At 39.3% G+C, this 22500-nt stretch overlaps 2 protein-coding genes and 1 non-coding gene across 4 annotated transcripts in view; 2 read left to right on the forward strand and 1 right to left on the reverse strand.

The window, feature by feature from the left end:
- Positions 1 to 22500, reverse strand: part of LOC138000651 (signal peptide, CUB and EGF-like domain-containing protein 1) — a 70603-nt gene that overhangs the window by 24111 nt on the left and 23992 nt on the right. For both annotated transcript variants that reach the window (XM_068847212.1, XM_068847211.1), the window contains 5 exons: positions 18456 to 18590; positions 15253 to 15444; positions 14387 to 14581; positions 13450 to 13695; positions 882 to 1130 (listed from right to left, as the gene is read on the reverse strand). In XM_068847212.1, coding sequence (XP_068703313.1) covers positions 882 to 1130; positions 13450 to 13695; positions 14387 to 14581; positions 15253 to 15444; positions 18456 to 18590 — 1017 coding nt within the window. The remainder of the gene's footprint in view (positions 1 to 881; positions 1131 to 13449; positions 13696 to 14386; positions 14582 to 15252; positions 15445 to 18455; positions 18591 to 22500) is intronic.
- Positions 1614 to 1687, forward strand: Trnas-uga (transfer RNA serine (anticodon UGA)). Its single transcript has one exon. It is a non-coding gene; the product is annotated as a tRNA-Ser (tRNA).
- LOC138000652 (uncharacterized) lies at positions 7326 to 8956 on the forward strand. The gene has a single exon (XM_068847213.1). The coding sequence runs from the start codon at positions 7568 to 7570 to the stop codon at positions 8954 to 8956; it is 1389 nt and encodes a 462-aa protein (XP_068703314.1). The 5' UTR covers positions 7326 to 7567.

Here is a 22500-nt window from a genome sequence, read left to right on the forward strand (position 1 = left end):
CTGTTTCTGAGGAGAGCATCAAGCTTATAAGTAGGAAAATTGTACAAACAGGTAAACAAGACACCGACTCGAGGAACTGCTGTATTGCGTTTTCGTACAAACCGAAATTTAAGTGCCCATAACCAAGCCATAGTTTAACTTCCGAAATGAATTATTCTAATGTCTATTAAGTGGAAATCAAAGGAGCAAAGAATTCCACAGAACTCGTGTACAGAGCGTTTGCATGATTTCAATTCTGAATTTACGGTATCCTTCGGGAGAAATGTGTTTTTAATAAAAAGAGCATCAGCAAAAGGTACCTAAAAGATATCATCCATAGTTTGACTCCGAAGTTTTAGATCCCAAGCGCTCAGCCAAGAGAGCCTTTCAACCTTTAATTGACCGAAAAATGTCAGATTTTCGTAGCTTTCTCGTTAATCAAGAAATTTAGTGGACGACTCAAGAAGCAACATAAACTAAAATAATTTTGTCCACCAGGAATAAGCGAAATGGTTGTGACTTCATAAAACATTTCCGCAATAAATAGTTGTGATTTGATTGTGTCATGTACGAGGTTTTTGCTATTGAAGACCTAAAGCCCAATTTAAATACATAGGGTGACCGTAGAATTTTAATTAATGAACTATTGTTTTTATCCTGTACTAATAGAATCTTATTCGTCTTCATGTCCCAATTTGATGATGACTTCTGAGAGGTTCGAGGGTAAGCCGTGTCAACTCTTTCAAAAAGACGTTTTGAATTCCTTATCTATTTTTTGTTGGCAATATTTCACCGTAGTCTTTTTTCTCCATTGATTTTTTTACCAGCCAGAAAAAAATTAAGGGAAAAGAGTGGTTATGCCAGTGCAACAACATCATCATCACCTCAGGAAATCTACTTACGTTTGACTATGACATTGAATTCACACACTGTCGTGCCACTTGAAACGCTAGCATCCCTCGCAGTATAATGAACAGTAGATTGGCCTATTCCAAATGTGTCACCAGGAACATGGGATTGACTCACGTTAACAACTCCTACGTTGTCCGTAAAGGTAGGTTCTGTCCAGCTCACCACTACGGAGTTCGATGTCGAGGGGGCCAGTTTGTAAATGTTCGTTGGACAGTCTGATACCTTTGGTGGTTCAGTATCTGTTAGCAAGAAAGGCAATGATATAGTTGATTGCTTCTTTCTGCGAGGTAAGTCACGTTGCCAGGGGTAAGGTCTAGATTGTATACACTTGTCGACTCGAAATGAAGTTCAATTAATTGCCGCACATTTATTTACTCTGTTAGAATGCTAGCACCTCCATTTCCTTCGTTTGAAAACATAGAGATACAATGTTACGTTCCATTATGAAGGGAACGGGAAAGGAAGCCCAAATTTCGAAATATGAACTCATTTTGATAGTAAATTTCTCGTCTAGCCCAACACTACAAGAGTTGGATGTTATTACATTCGCTTGACGTCTTTTTCTTTCAATGACCTTTTGTATGAATAAATTATTAACTTTCTCAAAATTGGATGCACGTAGACCACCAGGCCCCTAGAAAGGCCTGGCACCATTTCCTGGTCAACTCTTTTCTCCTCATACTTCCAGCGATCGTACACTTCTTTCCCACAGGCATGCTTGTAGTCAGAGTGGCCCAGTGGTTAGGGCGCTGGCCTTGAGATCCGGAGATCGCGGGTTCAAGACCCGCTCTGACCACTCGTTGAATTTGATCCTGGTAGTGCCTGGTTCAACCTTCCTGCCGCACTTGTAAATAGCCAACTGGTTTGCCTCCAGCCAGTTGGGATTCTTAACAGTTGTCGATGTTCTGTTCTGTCTTTTCGTTTTGTTTCATTGGCCCTGAAAAGCCCCTATGGGTAGCGGTCAATTAAGTATGTATTTATTGTATTGTATTATGCCATGATACCACAGAAACTAGAAACCATGTATTGTTTAGTTGCCCATTTTCATACTCTTTTTGGATGGATGTTACATTCAATATTTTAAAGAACATTAGTAGTTGGAATGGCCTCATGCTGCAAGATGTGATCATAGGAATCCTGAAGGAGGAGATGGATCTAGTCAATTATGTAATAATTTTAGGGAAAACCTATTTATGGAGCTGTAGGCGCAAAGAGATTAAAACGTCCGTTAGCCACATCAGGAAAATTCTTGAAAATAAATACGAAACAGAAAAAAAAAGTGCACTTAAATCCAATAGAATGGTTATTTTTCGAAATTAATGGTAAACCGTGAAAAGTAAAAAAAAATACCAAGTAACTTTTTTTCGCGGAGATAACGGTCAAGTGACGTCTGCATAATACGAAGCAAATCTGGCTGGTATTCTGACCCATCTTTCCTCCTGACCTTAGCGTCGAATTTTGTTAGAATCTCATCGAAAATCATCCTAAGATCCCATGGGAGGTTCCGGTTGCTCAAGAGGTGCTAACGAACAGGCATTCGCAGAGGCGTTACACGAAAGCCCACGCGTGGCACTAGCGTTTTATATCTGGTTATAACTAGTGTTCCAGATCTAACGACCGTGTTCGACGTCCTTCACATTAACAATGCCGAGTTGTTCACGGATCACTGAACCGTCCTCTTTGAGTTTCACACCTCAGTCAAAGCCCCTGCCAATTGAAGACGCAGCGATCCGTGTATGATTATGCAAGAGGCGATTTCAGTGGCCTGCGAAACGCTTTGTGTTCAGTCAATTTGACCAGTGTTGCGAATGAGGGTGATGTCGAAAGCTGTTGGCAAACTGGGAAAGACCTATTTTTTGGTGCAGTAAGGGATTATATCCCAACCAAGCGTTTAAGGGGGAGGAATCCTGTGCCCTGGCTCACAGGCGCCATAATGAACCTGAAAAGAAGCTGATTCATTTCCATTAGTATCTAAGCTAAAAGTATCAAGTATCAAGCCTAATACCTAGTATCAAGTACCAATCTAGTATCAATCTAGTATCAAGCCTCAAAGGGGAGCTCCCTGGTTATTTACCGTAGAATCCCGGTTATAAGCCCCCCCGGTTATAAGCCCACCCGATTATAAGTCCACCTCTCTGCTAATAGAAATTTCCTCCCGGTTATACCCCTGTTATACCAGGTACCGTAAACAGTTAACAATAATTAGGCGGTACATTAGCGACATATTTATTATTATAAATATTTATGAATATAAATACGGTGCTGCAGATGTAGAATTTCATCTTGAGAGTGTACGGTTTGTATAAATAAAAAGTCTCGAATTGTCCGCGTTTTGATGTTTCCGGTTGCTGCTTTAATGATTAAATCATTTTCTTTGCTTTCTTCTATAGAAAAATTCTTTGCCTAACTATTGAATTCCACGGTAAATTTTACGCTAAAAAAGCGATATCGCATGAATCACGAAGCGATGAATGCGAGATCGGTTTTTCCAGTGAAATTTACTTTGCAATTCACCAGTTTGGCAATATTTTTTTTTGAACCGAATAAAAAAAAAACAAAAAAAAAACAAGCACACCTTCAATGAGCGAATGTAAAAGGAAAAAAAAGCCATTTCAAAGTCATCTGTCAATAGCCAGCGAATAGGAATCATGCTAAAATTAGAAGCCATAAAAACAACTTTGTTGTCAGTTCATGGTCAAAGAAGAGTTTTACTGATGTACCTTATTCCACTTTATTTCTGAAAACAAGATCATTCACATTTTGATGTATTTCATTGAAACACGCCAGGTTGGCTTGGTATAAGAAGTAGCAAACTACGGCAATGCAACCAAGAAAGGACGAACTTCAAACACGATCCGCTCCAACACTTAAAACGTCTCGGTGCTCTACACAAATTTTTGAAAACACAGGCCAGTGAAATTTCCCCCTAAGTTTTCGAGAACTCATTGCGATTACGTGTGTATAAAATAAGGGCAAAATTTTCTTGCGACTATCGACGCACATCGAAAGCCAATTGGGCAAACCGATTAAAAAAGCACTTGTTCGCTCGCATTTTAGAGGAAAACAAACAAAACAAATCAACTTTTTCTTTATGTCCAAAATAGTACAGATAATTGTTATTTAATTCCATATGACAATAAAAATTCGGTTTTCATTCCTCAACAAAGGAAGAACCGATTAAACCACCTTTAAAAAAAAAAAACGCATCCACTTTAAATAACCATCCGTAAAAGTAACAAACGGGTTACTGCCCAAGGAAAGAATTTGTGTACTAAGTACAGTGTATGAGCTATTACTGGTATTCTGTTTTGCCGTTGTCGTTGTCTTTCGTTCAGTCGTTTCGTTTCTATTCTAGTCATAGGTCCTCCAGGCATCATGTAACCTTATCAGAGCTTCTAAAGATATGCCAAAAATTGCAATACAGAGAAAAAAGCAGCTCTAAGCAAATTTAAAAAAAAATACTCAGCCTTAAGTTTATATCCCTCTCATGCTTTACTTGAATAACTGCGTAGCCGCCAGTGTGGACCACAGGTATCATGATATGTCAAACTGGATTGAAACCAGCGAAAAATGCAGAAAGAAAACATTTTCCAAACCGTTTTCCACCTGAACACGAAAAGCGTTGACTGTGTAAGAACTATAGTTGATGCAGTATGGCCGTGTAGCCGCGTTGAATTACAGAAAGCGCGCGAAAACTGAAGCCTCGCTTATGTTTAGGTGAGTTAACCTAAGGTTGGGCCTGCAATCCAATCGAAAATTAGTACCTGGTCAGTGGTCAACTTCAAAAAACAGCTGACTTCGGTGAGCTGTAAGCTTTAGCCCGCGACATGGATGGTCATGTGATACTGGTTAGCCGCTACCTTGTTTTGACATCAATTGATTAAAAAATGAAAGATGTATGCTGTAAACTAGCATGATACTGGTCACATTAGCATATATGTACGGATGGATGTACCTGCGTATGTACGGACGGACGGTTGAGATGTCGAGGCTATAAAACCAAAATTTCTCGCATCGATGGGTTACCATATTTTCTTAACTATGGTGCTCCTCGCTGGCGCGCCTTCGGAGTGCGGAGCTCCGCTAATAGGCCTGTTAACGAATTTCTTGACAAGCTGGAGGAAACTTTGCATTCAATTTTTTTTTATCTAAAAAGAATTGTGTTATCCTTGGGAACATTAATATAAAAAGCTTGTTAGAAGTACTAAATCTAAAGAATATTTAACCTTAATTGCATCGGAAGGTTTTAATCCTTTGATCCAAAGATCACTGAAAATTTGGCTAGCTGTATCGACCATATTCATTTTCCCGATACAATAGAAATTGGAAACTTAAAAAAAGAAATTGACGAAAAGGCATTCTTATCGGATCTAAGAAAAAACCAAATGGACTCCCGTGTTTAAAGCAACTGATACAAATGAAAGTCTTCGTAGATTTCTTCATCCTTTCAATAGTATTAGTAATAATAAACATGCCCCTTTCACAAGTATTAAGATTAAAAGCATATCTGATAAATCATGCATGGATAACTTCTGGGCTCAAAACATCAATGAAGATACGCAATAATTCATTTAAGAAATGGCTTCTGACTAAAACCATTTCGTTTTTAGTAAATTCAAGTTCTACCGCAATAGAATTGCCAGCATAAATAAGTCATTTCGTGCTGCTTACTTTAACAAAGTACTACTTAATTCTAATGATCCTTAAACAATGTGGGACGTATAAATATTATTATCAAGTAAAAAAAAATCTTATTCTAATAAATCCAAATTACAAAGTAAGGATAAAATCTTTACACAACCTTACTCCAAAGCTAATGTGATCAATAAATACTTTCGTGATGTAAACGCTGATTTAATTAGTTTCCAAACTCCCGTCTCAAGGTAAATACTTCAAGTCATATATGTCACGAAAGGCATCTCGTTTCCATCTTGAACGCGTTTCAGAAATAGAACTACTACTCTTACTTGAGGGCCGGAATAGGAAAAAATCATTTAGCTTAGATATTCTACTTGCCACTGCTGCAAATGTGATCTAACAACCTTTGACGCATATCATTAACTTATCTATCAAACAGGGCATCTTTCCAAAAAGCCTGAAGATCGCAAAAGTGATACCACCCTGCCAGCAGAGCCTTTCTTAACTCAAAGAGAAAGAAAGGACTCTGCAGAAATCGTGTCAAGTCTTTATTGAGTATGCGCTAGCCGTTGCTTGGAGACAGTTTCAAACCCACGCCAAGTCTCGATTGCACTCGTCACGCCATATTGATTTTCGTGCTGAAGGCTCGACTTTGACCTTCACTTTGTCAAAAATATGATACGCACGCTGTGTAAACCTGTTTGACCAGAGTGACTAGCCCAGAAACTTGGCCTGCGGCGACTTGAAAGACTTCACACGATTTCTGCAGAGCCTCTATTGCTCGCCCTCTAGTGAGTTTTTGAGAGGCTCTGCTCGCAGGGTGAGGTGATACCTGTTTTCCAGCAAGGTTCTCGAACATCTTGTAATAATTATCGACCTATATCATTTCTCTCTGCTCTAAAAAAAATATTTGAAAAATGCATTCTGAACCAGCTAATATTGAACTTTACTATAGAAGACTTTATAATACCCAATTAATATGGTTTTAGGCAAGGCGGAAAAACTACTGACTGTTTAGTTGATCTTTTAATGAAATTACTACTGCACTTGATAACAATTTACATGCATTAACCTTCCTTTTAGATTTGAGTAAAGCCTTTGATACTGTCAATCATTCAGTCTTACTATCAAAGCTTGCTTTTTATGAAATTGAAGATGTTGAAAATCAACGGCTTAGATCTTATCTCCAAAATATAAAACAAAGAGTCTTTGTGAATGGTCATCTTTCTAAATATGTTTTGTTTAACTCTGGTGTTTTATACAAGGATCAATTTTAGGTCCCTATCTTTTTTTGATTTATATCAATGATTTTACTCAAGCTACAAATACGTTTTCTTCGAGACTCTTTTTGATGATACCTCGCTTATATTACTATTACTGGTAAAGACTTGGACGAAATTCTTAACACTGTTCTAATGTAGCTCTTTCTTCCGTGTGTGAATGGTTATGTGCTAATGAATTGACATCAAATCCATGGACTATAATGTTTGAATAAGATTAGATTTACTTAAACATCTAATGATAAAAAAGAGCGAAGGAAACTTTACACAACGTTTCGATGACTCCATGTCATCATTTTCAAGTGAAAAGAAAAGAAAATTTGATAACTTAATATATACCGTGCGCGGTGATAAAACGTAAAAATGTGAATGTAAATAGTGACAAATTTAAATAAATAGTTTCGCGCGTATGGAGTCTGATTGTGTGTTCAAGCATGGCCTCTTCTTCTTTATGAATAACATTTCATAAATCAGACAGTCCAGTTTTCCGTTGCACTTCTTCTTCTTCTGATTATGTTAACCTGCTGAGTCAAGCATCTGTCAATGATACATCGAAGTTCACCCCTGTCAGCTTAGAGAGACCAAGAACGAGAGGCCGACCAGTAAAGCATTACCACCCCCTATTGCAGAAGGGGAAACACCTCGAATCTGTAGTACGGAAGATTTTGCCAAAGCAGATTGCCGATTGTGTTTGCCAGGCAGGCTCACGCCTTGCCCATCTTTATGGACTCCCAAAGACACACAAAGAGAAACTATCAATGAGACCTATCCTATCTGCCACCGGTACCTACAACTATGCCCTCGCCAAGTGGCTCGATGAGAAACTGAAGCCCCTGTCAGTCAATCGCTATACAATATCGGATACCTTCTCTTTTGCTGAAGAGATTCAAAACCTAGTCATCGACGGAGATGACATTCTGGTATCCTTTGATGTCACGTCCCTGTTCACTAATGTACCGCTTCAAGAAACTATCGAAATCATCGCTGAGAAGGCGTTTGTTGACAACTGGTTTAATGTTACACACAATCTTAGCATTACAAAGCCTGACCTGGTTCAATCTCTAGAAGTTGCAACTATGAATCAACTATTCCAGTTTGATGGTAAACTTTATGAACAGATCGACGGTGTGGCAATGGGCTCCCCTTTGGGTCCACGCATGGCAAACGCATTTCTCTGTTCCATCGAGGAGAAACTAGATCAAGACAACAAGCCCCCTGAATTTTACAGAAGGTACGTGGACGACACGTTTGCTACGATGAAAAATGTACCAGCAGCAGAGGATTTCTTATCAACGCTTAATAGTTGTCATCCATCCATAAATTTCACCATGGAACTAGCGTCTGATAACAGGTTACCATTTATCGGTATGGAAGTCCTCAAAAAGGGCTGCAAACTGGAAACTAGTGTTTATCGTAAACCAACTAACACTGGCCTACTGCTTCACCACCAAAGCCATGTCGATAAAAGGTACAAGAAATCGCTACTCAAGACCATGTTAAATCGTGCGTTCCACCTGTCGTCCACATGGGAGTCTTTGAAATCTGAATGTGATCATCTCAAGGTGATGTTTACTAACCTCAAGTACCCCGACAGCCTCATCAAGTCCACTATCTCTCACTTTTTCACCTCAGTGAGGTCTGAAAACCCTGGAGAGCAAGCTCAATTATCCACCAATGGAAATGCTGTTCACCGAGTGGTTTTGCCTTTTAAAGATCAAAAGTCAGCTGACGCAGTGAAAAGGCAATTATCAGATCTAAGCAGCAAAATCGATCACACTCTTCTACCTGTGTTCAAGAGTCGCAAAATATGTGAAGACCTCAAGATGTGTGAGCCCAAACCACCTATAATTAGCCAACAATGCGTTGTGTATAATTATAAATGTGATCTGTGTGATGCAGAGTATGTCGTCTACACTAGCCGACATTTACACCAACGTATTGACGAGCACCGTTATTCAGCGATCGGCAAGCACTTAAAGAACGACCACGCTCTTGAAACCATCGGCGACCTTTCCAACAATTTTTCCGTTTTAAAGAAGTGCAACGAAAAACTGGACTGTCTGATTTATGAAATGTTATTCATAAAGAAGAAGAGGCCATGCTTGAACACACAATCAGACTCCATACGCGCGAAACTATTTATTTAAATTTGTCACTATTTACATTCACATTTTTACGTTTTATCACCTCGCACGGTATATATTAAGTTATCAAATTTTCTTTTCTTTTCACTTGAAAATGATGACATGGAGTCATCAAAACTTTGTGTAAAGTTTCTTTCGCTCTTTTTTATCATTAGAATATAATGTTTATCTCCCTATTGGTTTAGATGGTCAATACATAGAGCAGGCTTTTTCTGTTAAATATTTAAGATTAATGATTGACAAAAATCTTTCATAGCATGATCACATTGAATACATTGCTGGTAAAATTAGTAAAAGTATCAATATATTAGTTAAAGTAAAGCGGTTTTTGAATTGTCGCTCCTTAATTGGTCTATATTATGTATTAGTATATCCTTTTCTTACCTATGGAAGTATATTATGTGGTAATAATTACGAAGCGCCTCTGTCTAGCATTGTGAGACTGCAGAATAAGGTACCGGTAATTCGAATTATAAATGACGTTCCGCTTCGTGATCATATTACTCCTCACCACGCTCAACTGGGTATCCTAAAATTTCCTGACATTGTTTAACTGTATTCTTGTAAATTTCTTTATAAAGATCTTTATGATCTTAAATCTACCAGTCTTGATCTTAGCTATGTATTTGAGCAACATAGTTACAATACTAGAGGCGCTGAGCTTCAACACTTAAATTTGGGCCCCTTCAGAACAAATATTAGAAAGTTCTGTACGCATGTTATAGCATGTTATTTTTGGAAGAGCAACTATTCTATTAGTAATCAGACAAAAGCCTAGTATGCATTCTTTCAAGCAATCCTTGTATCGTTATTATCTTGCTCACTATTAATGTTTTTTAGTTCGTGCTATCATCTTCTGGGCTATGTCTTTGGATTTTGTATGTATACTATGTTTTATTTTTAATCTATACTCTCAATCTTAAAAATGTTTAAGGCAACAAAGGGCATCTAATTAGTTCTACTATATCTTGCCCTTTCTCTGCTATCTTGTTTCTTACATTTGTATCTATATAGTGGAGAGAATTAAAAAATAAATGAACCTCATCAAGAAAAAGGAAACTGTCCGCCAGAAACTGAAATCGAACCCGTCTTAATCACTTAAAATCAAATTTCAGACTCTGCGTTCACAAGTACAGCGTGCGATAAGAGAAAGCAGAGACGAGTTCTTCGACACCCCTTAAATCGATTTTAAGAGTAACCCCAGGCGTCTCTGGTCAGTGCTAAAAACTAGCTCCAAATTGCGCAACGTACCAGAGAGTGTCTCCATGGCAACCGATAACTCGCATACAACCGATGACACCCCGGAAAAGATCGCAGACTTGTTCAATAAGTGTTTCACTTAGATGCTCTCCAACTGCCAATCGGAAAAGGAAGAGAGTGGGTTGGAACAAAGGCCAACAATACAACCTGTCATAAACTGTCCGGACGAGATTCTGGCGAGAATGCTGAACCGCCGGTACTATCACTCCATCACTGTGTACGTTGTTCAACAGGTCCCTGGAGGAGGGTTACAAAACTTCGGGAGTGGAAATTGGCCAATGTAGTGCATGTCGAGAAAAAGGACGAAAAAGACCACGCAGAAAGCTACAGGCAATTTGAAATCTCCCTCCTTTGTATTGTTTTAAAATTCCTCGAACGCTGCGTCTTAAACCGCATCAAGCAGCGATTAGAAGAACTGATTGTGGATTGTCAGCATGGGTTTAAGTGTGGGCGATCATGAGTCACTAACCTACTTGAGACCCTAGATCATATTAAGGCCATTCTTGATAGGGCCGGTCAAGTCGATTGTGTGTACTTAGACATGTCCAAAGCCTTTGACAAGGTTAGGCATGATCTGCTCATTAACAAATTACAGGACGCTAGCTTCGGAGGGTAGTTGCTTGATTGGCTTCACACGTACATTTGTGATCGGCGCCAACGTGTCACCGTACTGGGGGGCGGCTTCGCGTGTCCTCCCCGTCAGGTCGGGCGTTCCCCAGGGTTCAATTCTTGGTCCTGCTCTCTTCCTTTTATATGTAAACAACTTCACTGAGGTCATTACCAAGAATCAAGTGGTGAAATTCGCCGACGACAAGAAGGTGATGGCGCCGCTTTACAACAAGATCTTCACAATCTTTGTTTATGGTCCGCTTCCTCTGGCTTAGCCTTCAATGAGAAGAAATGCAAGCTGCAACGTACAGGCCTATCTCCTCAAGCTATGAGGTCAACGGCCGCACTATCCAGTCCTGTGAGGAAGAGTTTGACCTTGGCGTCTTAGTAGACTGTGACCTGACCTCGCGCGCCCAAGTCTGTCATCAAGCTGCACATGCTAACAAATTTCTAGGATACATAAGGAGGAATGCCAGGTACATTCGAAGTACCTCTACAAGGTGCACCTTATATCTTGGCGTAGTGCGTGCGCATTTTTCGTGCGCAACTCAAATCTGGGCGCCTCAGGGAAGTAAACTTATTTCCAAACTTCAAAAAATTCAGAGACGTGCAACCAAATTTATTCTCCGTTTACCTTTTATCACGGAAATATCTTATAAGAAAAGGTTAATATCTCTAGATCTACTTCCCCTATGTCATTGGCATGAACTCCTAGACATGGTATTTTTTGACAAGACTACGCATAATCTGGTCCACCTTAGTCCTAAGCTTCCGTTGTTCCCGCCGTGCGTGAAAGCGCTAGAACGACTCGAGCATCCGCTACTAGCTTTCCTATCTTTGTCCCAAAGAGATGTAGAACTGCAACATATCAGAAATCTTTTTTTTAATTAGAACAACCAGAATCTGGAACCTACGCACCGGCAGAATGGAGTTAGCTAATGCCTCTCTTACCAGTTTCAAATCTTTTCTCTATGACTACTACTCTCGTGCTGTCAGAATGAACTACAATCTGGACAATCCTCGAACTTTTGAAACAATCACTTTGAAATGCAACTCCATAAGATTTCTAGATGTACCAATAATGTGCTGCATGTAGTGTTTTTTCTTTCCTTCTTTTTACATATGTTTTATTTCTGGGCCCGCAGTAATTGACTACTCAGCTGTTGCGATGTCTCTTCCAAAGTTTATACGTTGATTGTACGTTTTGTTTTTGTCCTTTGTTTCGGTATCATAAAGACAAAGCTAATAAAATAAAAATAAAATAAATTTGCGAGCTCTAGGACTAGTTTCTCTCGGCTATTTCATCAGTTGAAACAACAGGAAAACGGGACTGGTCTTCATTCCCAAATTGTGAAGGTATTCTGGAAACACTTGTTACTGGAATGGACTGTAATATGTTGCTGTTGTAATTCTGGAGAAATGTGAAGTAAAGTTTCCGTTCGTTGCACTTTCGCGGACATTAACGATGCCCCTGTAACCATGGGCTGTGTTTCATCTAAACTACCGGTATTTGACAGTTCTAGAAACAAACTAATGTTAAGCTTGGTTTTCATATGATCTGCAACGGTCTGCGATCGGTCTGCGACACGATCACTTATAGGCCTGCGCTAATCGCAGACACATGAAAACACGTGTCCCTGGCGTCTGCGGCAAACGGAATGGATCATCGGAAAAGTTGAATCTAGTTATACTTACGCGACCATTACGACGCTTCCGACTAAGACAATTCTTAATGGAAACATGTGTCTGAGAAGATTTGTGTCCTATCGGCAACACACTATTGTTCCCTTTGAAACACATCCAATCAGACTTGAAGTAAGTGCGCGCCTTTTTCTCCTCACTTAGCAGAGGGTTAGTGATACGCTTGTCTGAGACCGCTTCAGATTTAACTGGAAACATTTAACTGCGGTGTTCACGATCGTCTGCAATGAGACCGACGCAGACTGCCTCCGATCACCGCAGATCGTTGCAGATCATATGGAAACCTGGCTTTAATTTCCTCCAAAAGCTGCGGAAATAAGTCTAAATTGAAATTGGGGAAAATATCACTGGCAGTTGCACTGTCAAATATTACAATTTCGCCCATTTCGAAAAGTCCCCAGTTAGGTAGGGTAAGTGGCTGTTGCAATAGGTACTGTGATAAATTCTCTGATAGTTGGATTAAGCTGAGAACACTCAATATGAGTGGCTGATGTAACTGTCCGATTCCAGGTGTCCGATCATAGTCAACAGTTCGATTACACTGTCCGATTACAACAATAATTGGTTAAAGATAAAACAGTTAACGCATCAATCAAGTTTGAGAAAATTGTATTGGTTATGATTAGGTATAGAATTGGCTAGAGATGCTTTTAATAGCCTTAAGGATCCTTCTACAATTTGAATCAATCTTAGCTATTACTTTTTTTACCTTCAAATTATAAACTTCTACTTATTAGGGTGGGTCAAAGATTGGGTTCCTGGTTATACATTGCCTACCTTAAATGTTGTGTTTCAGTGCTGAAAAATTATCATGAAGACGTAACGGAAAACAGATAGACGGAGAGAAACAGACAAGATGAAAACAGAATCAACAAAAAACCATCATCTTGAATGCATATTTGTATGTATATACCCCAAAACTATACCTTGTACGATAACTCTGACCATGCAACTCGCAACTTCGTTATTTGGATTTGTTGCTGTATACGTGAGAACCGTTTCTCCTGCTGGAAATATTTTATTTGTATTATACTGCTCCGGTGTTAGTGTTATTCTGTCTGGGTAATTGGATGTAGGGGATCCAAGCAAGGCAGAAACATCTGCTGTGTTAGCTCCCGTAGAGAGGACGACTATTACATTGTTTGGGCAAGAAATCCAAGGCGCTTGAAAAACTGCAAGTAAAGGCAAAATACAAAGCATCAGTAATAAGATATGTTGTGACATAAATATGCACTAAGGAAAAGGTCTCATCCATGATAATGAATCACATTAAACATCCATCTCGCTTCAAAAAAGACAAAGAAGAAGAAGAAGAAGAAGAAGAAGAAGAAGAAGAAGAAGAAGAAGAAGAAGAAGAAGAAGAAAATAGAAATGTTCGTAGTCTCAGAAGGCGTTTAATGTAATGTTGTTGTTGTGGAGCAATAATTTTGGATAGACTTACCAGATTAGAGTGTAATGTGAATTGCTAGTTTTCTACCCCATATGAACCATGTGAGCGTTATCTCTAATGGAAATGGGCCTACACAAGGACAGAGAAAAACTCTGACTTGTACATGTTCATTGCCGGGAGTTTAACATCTTCAGTTCCCACAGCTTACTCCCGTCTGTCCTTGTAGCTCTGTCGGTAGAGCAGCTGTGATCTAATCGTAAGGTCGTGGGTTCGATTCCCACCCTGGTCAGAGCTTTTCTCTTTCCTTGTGTGGGCCCATTTCCATAAGTAGGGCTAACGCTCTCATGGTTCATATGGGGTAGAAAACTAGCATTTCACATTGCGCTCTAATCTGTTAAGTCAGTTCAAATTTAAGTGCTACACGGCCAACTTTTGCAAAAACGGAATCCTTCCTGATAATTTGGATAGTTTACCTGGACTGCATGTTGGCTCTTCCTGACTGTCCCACTGTGCATTACTTTGACATGTCTTCACATTTACTCCTGATATCTTATATCCATTGTTACAGGTGTAAGAACACGTTTTTTCATACAGATTTCCAACTGTTGTGCATGTGGCGGGATAGATGGCGCCATTATCGGGTGCTGTAAGTTTTGGACAGCTCACTCCTTTTCAGGATATGATAACAAATAAACAAACAGAGTCAAAGCAAAGTCGTAAGTCTGGTTATTGTACGTTGAGGCTCCATCATTTGCAAAAACTAGCAACAATGTTGTCTTAATTAACAGAAAGAGAATTCTTATGTCTTATTTCCTCAATGGTCAGAGACAACTAGTCACTCTCTGCATTTAGAGTCCTTGAAAAAATGTTTTCGTTAAGTATGCAATTTGGAATTTCTGAGGTATACGAGGCCAACCTCTATTCTGAGGCTTTCCTACAAGAAAGAACCTTGGTTGCACTTGGTCATGTGATCACATTCCTGTAAACATTTATCCAATCTACGCTCTGAGTTAAGTATGACAAATTAACAGTGAGAGAAAAAGGGAAAAAAAAAACGTCTTTGTTTTCATTTGCCCTGCCTTTGACGAAAAGTTTTAATCATAGTACAGGTGCCCCTTTGTACGGTTAAAGTTGTCTTTCAAATTAGATGCCACCCTGGGTTTAATTAAGATCGGAAAACGAAAAAAAATATGAACATTTTTAGCACTTTGTTGTCTAGGAGGATCTGTTTTAAAGGCTCTTTCACTCTTTTTTGGTCATTATCTTAATTATGTTGGAAACGATCGACGGTTTACTTACGCAGAATAGTACCAAAGTGACGTGGTGGAAAATTACTTACTTTGGCAATAGACAACTGAACCGTTCCAATTTCCCGAGGGCTCGCAAACTAAAACTTTCGTGACACTGTTAAACTCATAGCCTGCTTGGCAGCTAAATGTACAGACATCACCAATACTGTTCTGGTTATTCAAGCACGAGGATGGCGAGACATTAGTTCCCGTCGTCACTACAAGGGCATCGCAGGTCCTAGCTGGAATAAAACAAATCACGTCCTTTTCGTAGCTAATTTCTAAGTTTAGTAGTCCTGTTCCGGGACTCCCTCTTAAGCCGTTCTCAAAATGGGCCTGGAACCCAGGCGGGAAAAGAGAGAGTCCTGTATTACTTGCAGGTGCATGCTCGGAATGAGCCAATCATATTGCATTAGATGCCGGGCTGGATATGTAAATAAAGGGAACTTTGAAACTCCGACAAAAAATCTTATATGAAAATTGCTGTGTGATTTGCAGTGTCAGGAAAGAGAACATCTAAATTATGCCTCGTCGTGACCAAACGAGGAGAAAAAGCCCCGATCGCAGTGATGTTGGAAAATTATTGCCGAATAAATGTAACGACTGAAAGATCGCAATAAATCGATGCAAAGGCTGAACTAGTAAATATAGCATAGGATTTCACTAAGCGACAAAACAGCTCGGAGTCAGAATTTTATATTATCTGCAGTAGTCTACCTCTAACAATGAGTTTCAGAAAGAAAGTGCTTTTAAGTAGCAACAATAAAAGCAAGTTGACACACGCTTTTAAGTAGCTTTTTTCATCCTTATTGATTAATTTTCACGAACAAATTCTGACCGGAAAAAAATATCGTGACAACGTCCGAATAATCGATGTTTGACTGTGCATAAATATGTATAAATTTAATAGGAACATTATTGCTTCATCATTGCGTTATCAACACAAACTGGTATGTAAAGAAACAGATAGTCCAGGTTGTGATTCAATTTCGTTTAACTTTTTATGTAAGTTTATCAGGAATAATGCTTAGTTTTTCTGTCATGCAATCGTCTTTTATTTTTTCCGATAAAAAAATCATTGCAGTCTCAACAGGCAGCTCTACATAAAACCTTAGCCATTTGGCCACGGCCACGGCTTGTAAGGAAAGAAAGATTTAATGCGACGAGTGCTTTAAAAAATTATTCTAAGGAAAAATTAATAGTCTGAGTAAACTACTCTATTTACTAAAAAAAAACAACTCTGTTTGTCACCGGTGTTTGTGTATTATTCCTGATAAAACTGATAGTATTTACAACATTTTTTACCTGGTTGTTTTATCTTGATTGGGTATCCAAACAATTTGTCCCCGATTTTGAGAAAAAATGGTAGGCCTAAACTCCTGAAACAATCACAGTTTCAATAATTACTGTGCAACTTAAATATATGTTCACTGGATCAGTGCAATTTTCACATAACTGGATCGACAGAAGTAATGAACAATGAATAATGAACACTAAACAAGAGTTCCATCAGGAGATTTATTAGTCTTTGTTGAGCGATTCACATCCACGACCTACAGTATATTTGTAAGTTTCAAGGAGTCTCGAGAGAGCAATTAAATCAAATTTTTTATATTTTTCTGCGCCAACATCATGCAGCTGTTCAGTTGGGTTTCAGGCAAGAAATTCCATACTTTCGTATGTCATCCATGTGATCTTAAACGATTGGGGCTCACGATAAGAAGGACTGATTTACAATTAACATCGGACTCGGATCGAAGAAAATCGCGAACATATTAAAGGAACAATCATGTAGCAAACAGACTTGCCAAATCCTGTTGCAGGTTTAACAAAACCATCATTACCGGTAACGACTGCATGAATAGCTTGCAGTTGTTCCGCCTTAGGCACAAAGGTAAAGTGGCATTTCTTAAACGCGAAATCAATTGCCTCCAGAAACTTGGCGTTATAATTTCCTTTCACATGATCCCCATAAATCTAGTGTAAAAGCACTCGGAATAAACTATGCCAAAATACGGAATCTTTACCAAATATGGTTTTTCCCCCAGTTTTTGGGGAAAAAAATGGCGTCATTCCGAGCATGCGCCTGCAAGTAATTCCGGACTCTCTCTTTTCCCACCTGGGTTCCAGGGTAAGAGGGAGTCCCGGAACAGGACTATAAGTTTAGACTCAGTGAATCGTATCTTTCAGAAGGTATACTAATTCGAATTTGATCTGGAGTTTAACGCCAGAGTGAGCTAACCTAAAGAAACTATTTTGTGCAGACATCTAAAAAAAAAAACATTTTTCAAATAAACGCTAGAATAAGAAAATTAAGTAAAAACTGCAGGAATTAAAATTATGTTCGCTGGGCATTTGTCAAACAGTGATGTCTTTAATAAGTAGACTTTAGAGTCGAGCAATGTCACAATCATTTGAATTCAAACGAATTTTGGAAGCATGGGAAGAGCCAAACAACTGCTCATAGTTATTAAGAAAACTTGTGGCCTGTTCCACGCTCTCGGTGGGTCGGGACGAACCAAATGGTGGAGAGGGCGAGAAAACTGCCCGAGGTTTTTCTCTCCTCGCCTTAATTTCGCTCGTCCCGACCAACCGAGAGCCTAGAACAGGTCCTAAAAGCAGTGTTGACTCTATTTTCTATCTGATATCACCGGTGTCAAAAAGGGACATCCCAGAATAAAAAGGTAAAACAAGGTAATCATAGTGCTTAATTGATGGTGGTCAGGATTGGGCAGGATTTCACGCACCACCGAAAAGCAGTGCAACAGCTCAGCATTATGGCCAGAAATCGCGGACATTTGAGCCCACATTGCGTATGCGGTTTTACTCCTAAAATCATGTCGACGTGGCCAAAAATAGGAGTCATCGTCGATCAAGAAGTATTCTTGGTTATTCATAACTGAATGCCCGTTTTTTTTGTCTAATTGGGATGCAAAAATTGGATTTCAAGCCTGTGTAATAGAAAGTATTGTATGAGCCAAGCTTTGACGAAAGGCAGCCAACCAGAATAACCGAGAAAACTTTCAAGAACTCGTCCAGATCACGGCACTTGTTTCCGGTAAGCCAGAACTTGTTGTAATTTATTTCGTTTCATTTCTGCCATACATTGGCGCCCATATTGCCAAGTAAACCAGCGCGTGCGCGTTTGCCTTTTCCGCAATTTCTGGCCATGGTTCTCTCGTAAAAGGTTCTTATCAATAACCGTTCATCCAAAATATTTGTCTTTAAGTAAGATCCAAAGCAAGATCCAAACCTTGGCACTCGTAATTGTTATTCTGTATTGTCTCATATCCAGGCTTGCATAGACACTCGTAGCCTGGAATAAAGTTATGGCATACTGTGCTATCCGGTTCACATTGACTGGAACCATCCGTGCATTCGTCGATATCTAGAACCAAATCAGAGACATTAATTAAATAAACAGAATTTTTTTGTGGGGCTTTGAAATATTAAGGTGTCTGCGTCACCCTTTACAAGAGCGATCGTCGTGTAGTTTGGTTCAAATTTCTAGTTGAAATTGACAGAGTCAAACCCTATTTTCTCTATGAGAGGGGGAAAATGATTTACCTCTCGGAGCAGAGTATGAGAGTCATTAGTAGAATGTAAGTTTCTCTCACGACTACGCTGCTCTAATATTGTAATGGGCAGCAATCGAAGAAATTACTAATTACCTCCACCGTATACGTAGTGTACCAAGACTGTACAGGTGAAATATATTGCACTGCTTTTCGCTCAATCACATTCAAGTTTATACTATTAGAGATTTTAGTTTCTGAATCATTTGGTCTTCCCACCGTTTCTACATTTTAACCTGATTAGGAAAGAACTGTGTCTTATGAAAACTCTTTCTTTCCCTTATAGTTTTCTGTGAGTTCTTTTGTTACTGACATGACTGATGATATGGAACCAAACTTAATACTTAGGTAGAACCTGAAACCAAAGAAATATAATTTTGTTACGCTGTCATTCAAGTCTCAGTGGTGACAAATTTGAGAATAGACCAATTCCATAGAACCTAATCTAGTGAGCTGATATTAGAGTATGTCTTACGACGACAATCGACAATAAATGACAATCAATCATGCGTTAAATAAACCCAGCAGCAAAAACGGTTGCCATGGCAACGGCATAGAAGGTATCATTTTGTGTCTTACTTAACCGAGGTTACCGCTCCCAAGTTTGAACAACACCCATCTAATCTTTCTCAAATTTGGGATTTATTACAGGCATGTGTACAGTTTGTGAAGTCATCAATTTTTGAACAAAAACTTGAATATTTTGGAACAATAGGACTTCTTCCAAATTATAACCCACCCATTAATTTTCGCATTCAACGCGGGCTTTTTACGAGCGCCTTTTTTTTTTTTTTTTTTTTTTTTTTTTGCGAGATATGAAAATTAATGGGAGGGTTATACAATAAATAAACCCCTTTCTGGCTTACTGGTATGTTGGCTGATAATGTCCTTGGCTGTGAGATTGTCCTCAAAATTTCATATTTGCCATCGAGGAAGGGGGGGGGGGGATTATTTTATAAATAGAAAGCACCAATCTTCATCATTTTTACGGGTCTTTATGTAATAACCTCAAAACAACTTTGAACGCCGAGGTCAGGAATGTGTTGGAATAGCTTGGACCGGAAGAAAGAAGACATTGCGTCTTTTTACACATTCAAAGGACTAAAAATTCTAAAAACTGTAAAAATAAAACCTAAAAGTCTTAAACTATATTTCGCTCTTTCGAGAATCTTCAGTCAGTATGCTTAACATTTCTTGGAAGGTACATTAAAATAAAATAGTTTGCGTGCTCTCCGTCGTCAAGAAAGAGAGAGCGCCGTTATACGCGACGATCGCGCGTGGAACGCTGAAATAATTCCACTCATTCCTCAAATTAATCAACGATCCTTCTGGCACTTTGCCTATCCGAACACCCTCGGATATTGTTCTCAGCATGGCGTCATAGAGTAAGAACCGGTGATCCTCACGTAGATGTTGTTACATCAGCCAAACACTATCCCATAAGTCACTCTCTGTCAATCACATGGACTTTTTCTATCCCCTCTACCCACTAAACAATCCTCTCTTTCGCATTTTTGTGACTTAAACGGGTCGGATCTCTGGTGTAACCTCTTAATCGCAACATCAGCCTTTTCGACCACTTTAATCTTGAAACCCTGCTGTCTTATTTCTCTCTGATATCTCCTTTTTAGCTGTGAACATGAGGAGTGTCATACTCACAGAGGTGCTGAAATCTAAGGAGAATAGCACCATATGTATGAGTATGGAAGATATGATTGCTGAAATGAACAAAACCAATGATAACAAGAAGGATGATAACATGGTATTTGGTTCTACTGATGTATTGGCTTTGTATCGATGTTTGGATATAGATTTCACCATTAATATAGTATGTGATGTTTTCTTTGAAAGTAGCATCAATGTTCGGGGCGTAGACCATGCAGAGTTAGGGTTATACCTGGCGCTTACGGTAACACCTGAGCTACTGACGGAATTAGGCATAGCTGGTGTGTGTCCAACGAGAAAGACCACTAAAGTAAGGTCTGCTACAGTAACAGCAAGTGGGAGGGAAGAACAACAATAAATAAATAAATAAAATTTACAAGTTCGACAACCAGATGAGTACGAGGAACGTGTAATGTTAAGAGAGGCATTAAAGGTCACATTGACATTGATTATGAAGAATCACGTGTACAGTTTAATAATGAGATGAGAAACAAAAGGTGGACTGATTGGGTTGGAACTGACGGAAGTATTGGCCCAGGTTTTCATGGTTTGGCGGGATAAGGAATTTGCGGCAAGGCTATGTAAGATGGGCATCGATTGATGAAAGGAGAATGCTACTAGTTAAACAAGTGGGAAACGACATCCATCCGTCTATAGAAACAAGGGAAAAGGAACAGAAAATCGAGTCGTTAAGCTCTCGGTTATCACGTATCTCCAACGATGTGGCCTCTAAGGCAATCATTAACGCTAGGTCGGCTTTAAGCTGGGGTACCAAGAGAATAGTTCTAACTTATGAGTCCCTAAGAGTTCTACTAAATTGTAGCAAGCTGTTACCATGGAAGAGAGTTTTGGGGAAGGTTAATGAGATGGTTGTGAGAATGCAGTATTCGGGGTACAGAAAGACGTTCAGGTATGAGGTTGTTTACTTGGCCTTAAAGCATATAGGGCGATAGACCTTATTCATAAATGGCGGTCACATTTATAATTCTTTTGTCCACGTGCAAATTAGCCTACCAAGCCTCATTTTAGAGCAAGAATTCTTTTAAATTCACTGTATGGTACCGAGGCTTGGTAGGCTAATTTGCACTTCAACAAAAGAATTATAAATTGGCCGCCACTTATGAATAAGGTCTATAAGGGAGGCCAAACAAAAGGTGGAAAGATCGTTGCATAGACCTAAAGAGTGGAGGAGAAAGGAACGAGAGCAAGAAAAGATGAGAAGGAGAAGTGACTGGTACAAGAAGAGCGGAAACGAGGCGGTAATATTTGTGCCAGCTACAATGGGTTCACAGCTAAAAAAGAGATATCACCGAGAAATAAGACAGCAGGGTTTCAAGATTAAAGTGGTCGAAAAGGCTGGTGTTGCGATTAAGAGTTTACTCCAGTGATCCGACCTATTTAAGTCACAAAAATGCGAAAGAGAGGATTGTTTAGTGTGTAGAGAAAATGGAAAAGGTCCATGTGATAGACAAAGCGTGACTTATGAGATACAGAGTGGGGGATGTAACAACATCATCGTGGGGAAAACGTCGCGGAGCGCGTACACAACAGGGAAAGAACACGGGGCGTTGTAGAAACACTGCAAAGAGAAGCACGGGAGTGAGATAGAGAAATTTAAAATGAGTGTTACCGGTTCTTACTCCATGCTGAGACAAATATCCGAGGGTTTTCGTGTAGACAAAGTACCAGAAGGGTCGTTGAATAATTCGAGGAATGAGTGCTATTATTTCAGCATATTCTACGCGCGATCGTCGCGCATGACGGCGCACTCTCAACAAGATAAGTTATTTTGTTATTTTATGCTAGGTGACATGACGCCTGACAGCACGCAAACTATTTTATTTTAATGTATCTTACATGAAATATTAAGCATACTGACTGGATATGCTCGAAGAGCTAAATACATTCAAGACTTTTAGGTTTTATTATCACAGTGTTTGTATTTTGGAGTGCGTTGATTGTGTAAAAAGACGTAATGTCTTCATAGGCACTTGAAGAAAAGAGCAAAAGCAACACACACACATCATTGAAGGCAAGCGCTTCATCCAAGCAGCACCC

Source organism: Montipora foliosa, chromosome 4 (genome assembly GCF_036669935.1).
Source record: "Montipora foliosa isolate CH-2021 chromosome 4, ASM3666993v2, whole genome shotgun sequence".
Taxonomy (NCBI): Eukaryota; Metazoa; Cnidaria; class Anthozoa; order Scleractinia; family Acroporidae; genus Montipora; species Montipora foliosa.

What these genes read in the sequence shown, in the direction of transcription:
- LOC138000652 (XM_068847213.1), top strand. Translation starts at nt 7,568, where the DNA reads ATGAGACCTATCCTATCTGCCACCGGTACCTACAACTATGCCCTCGCC.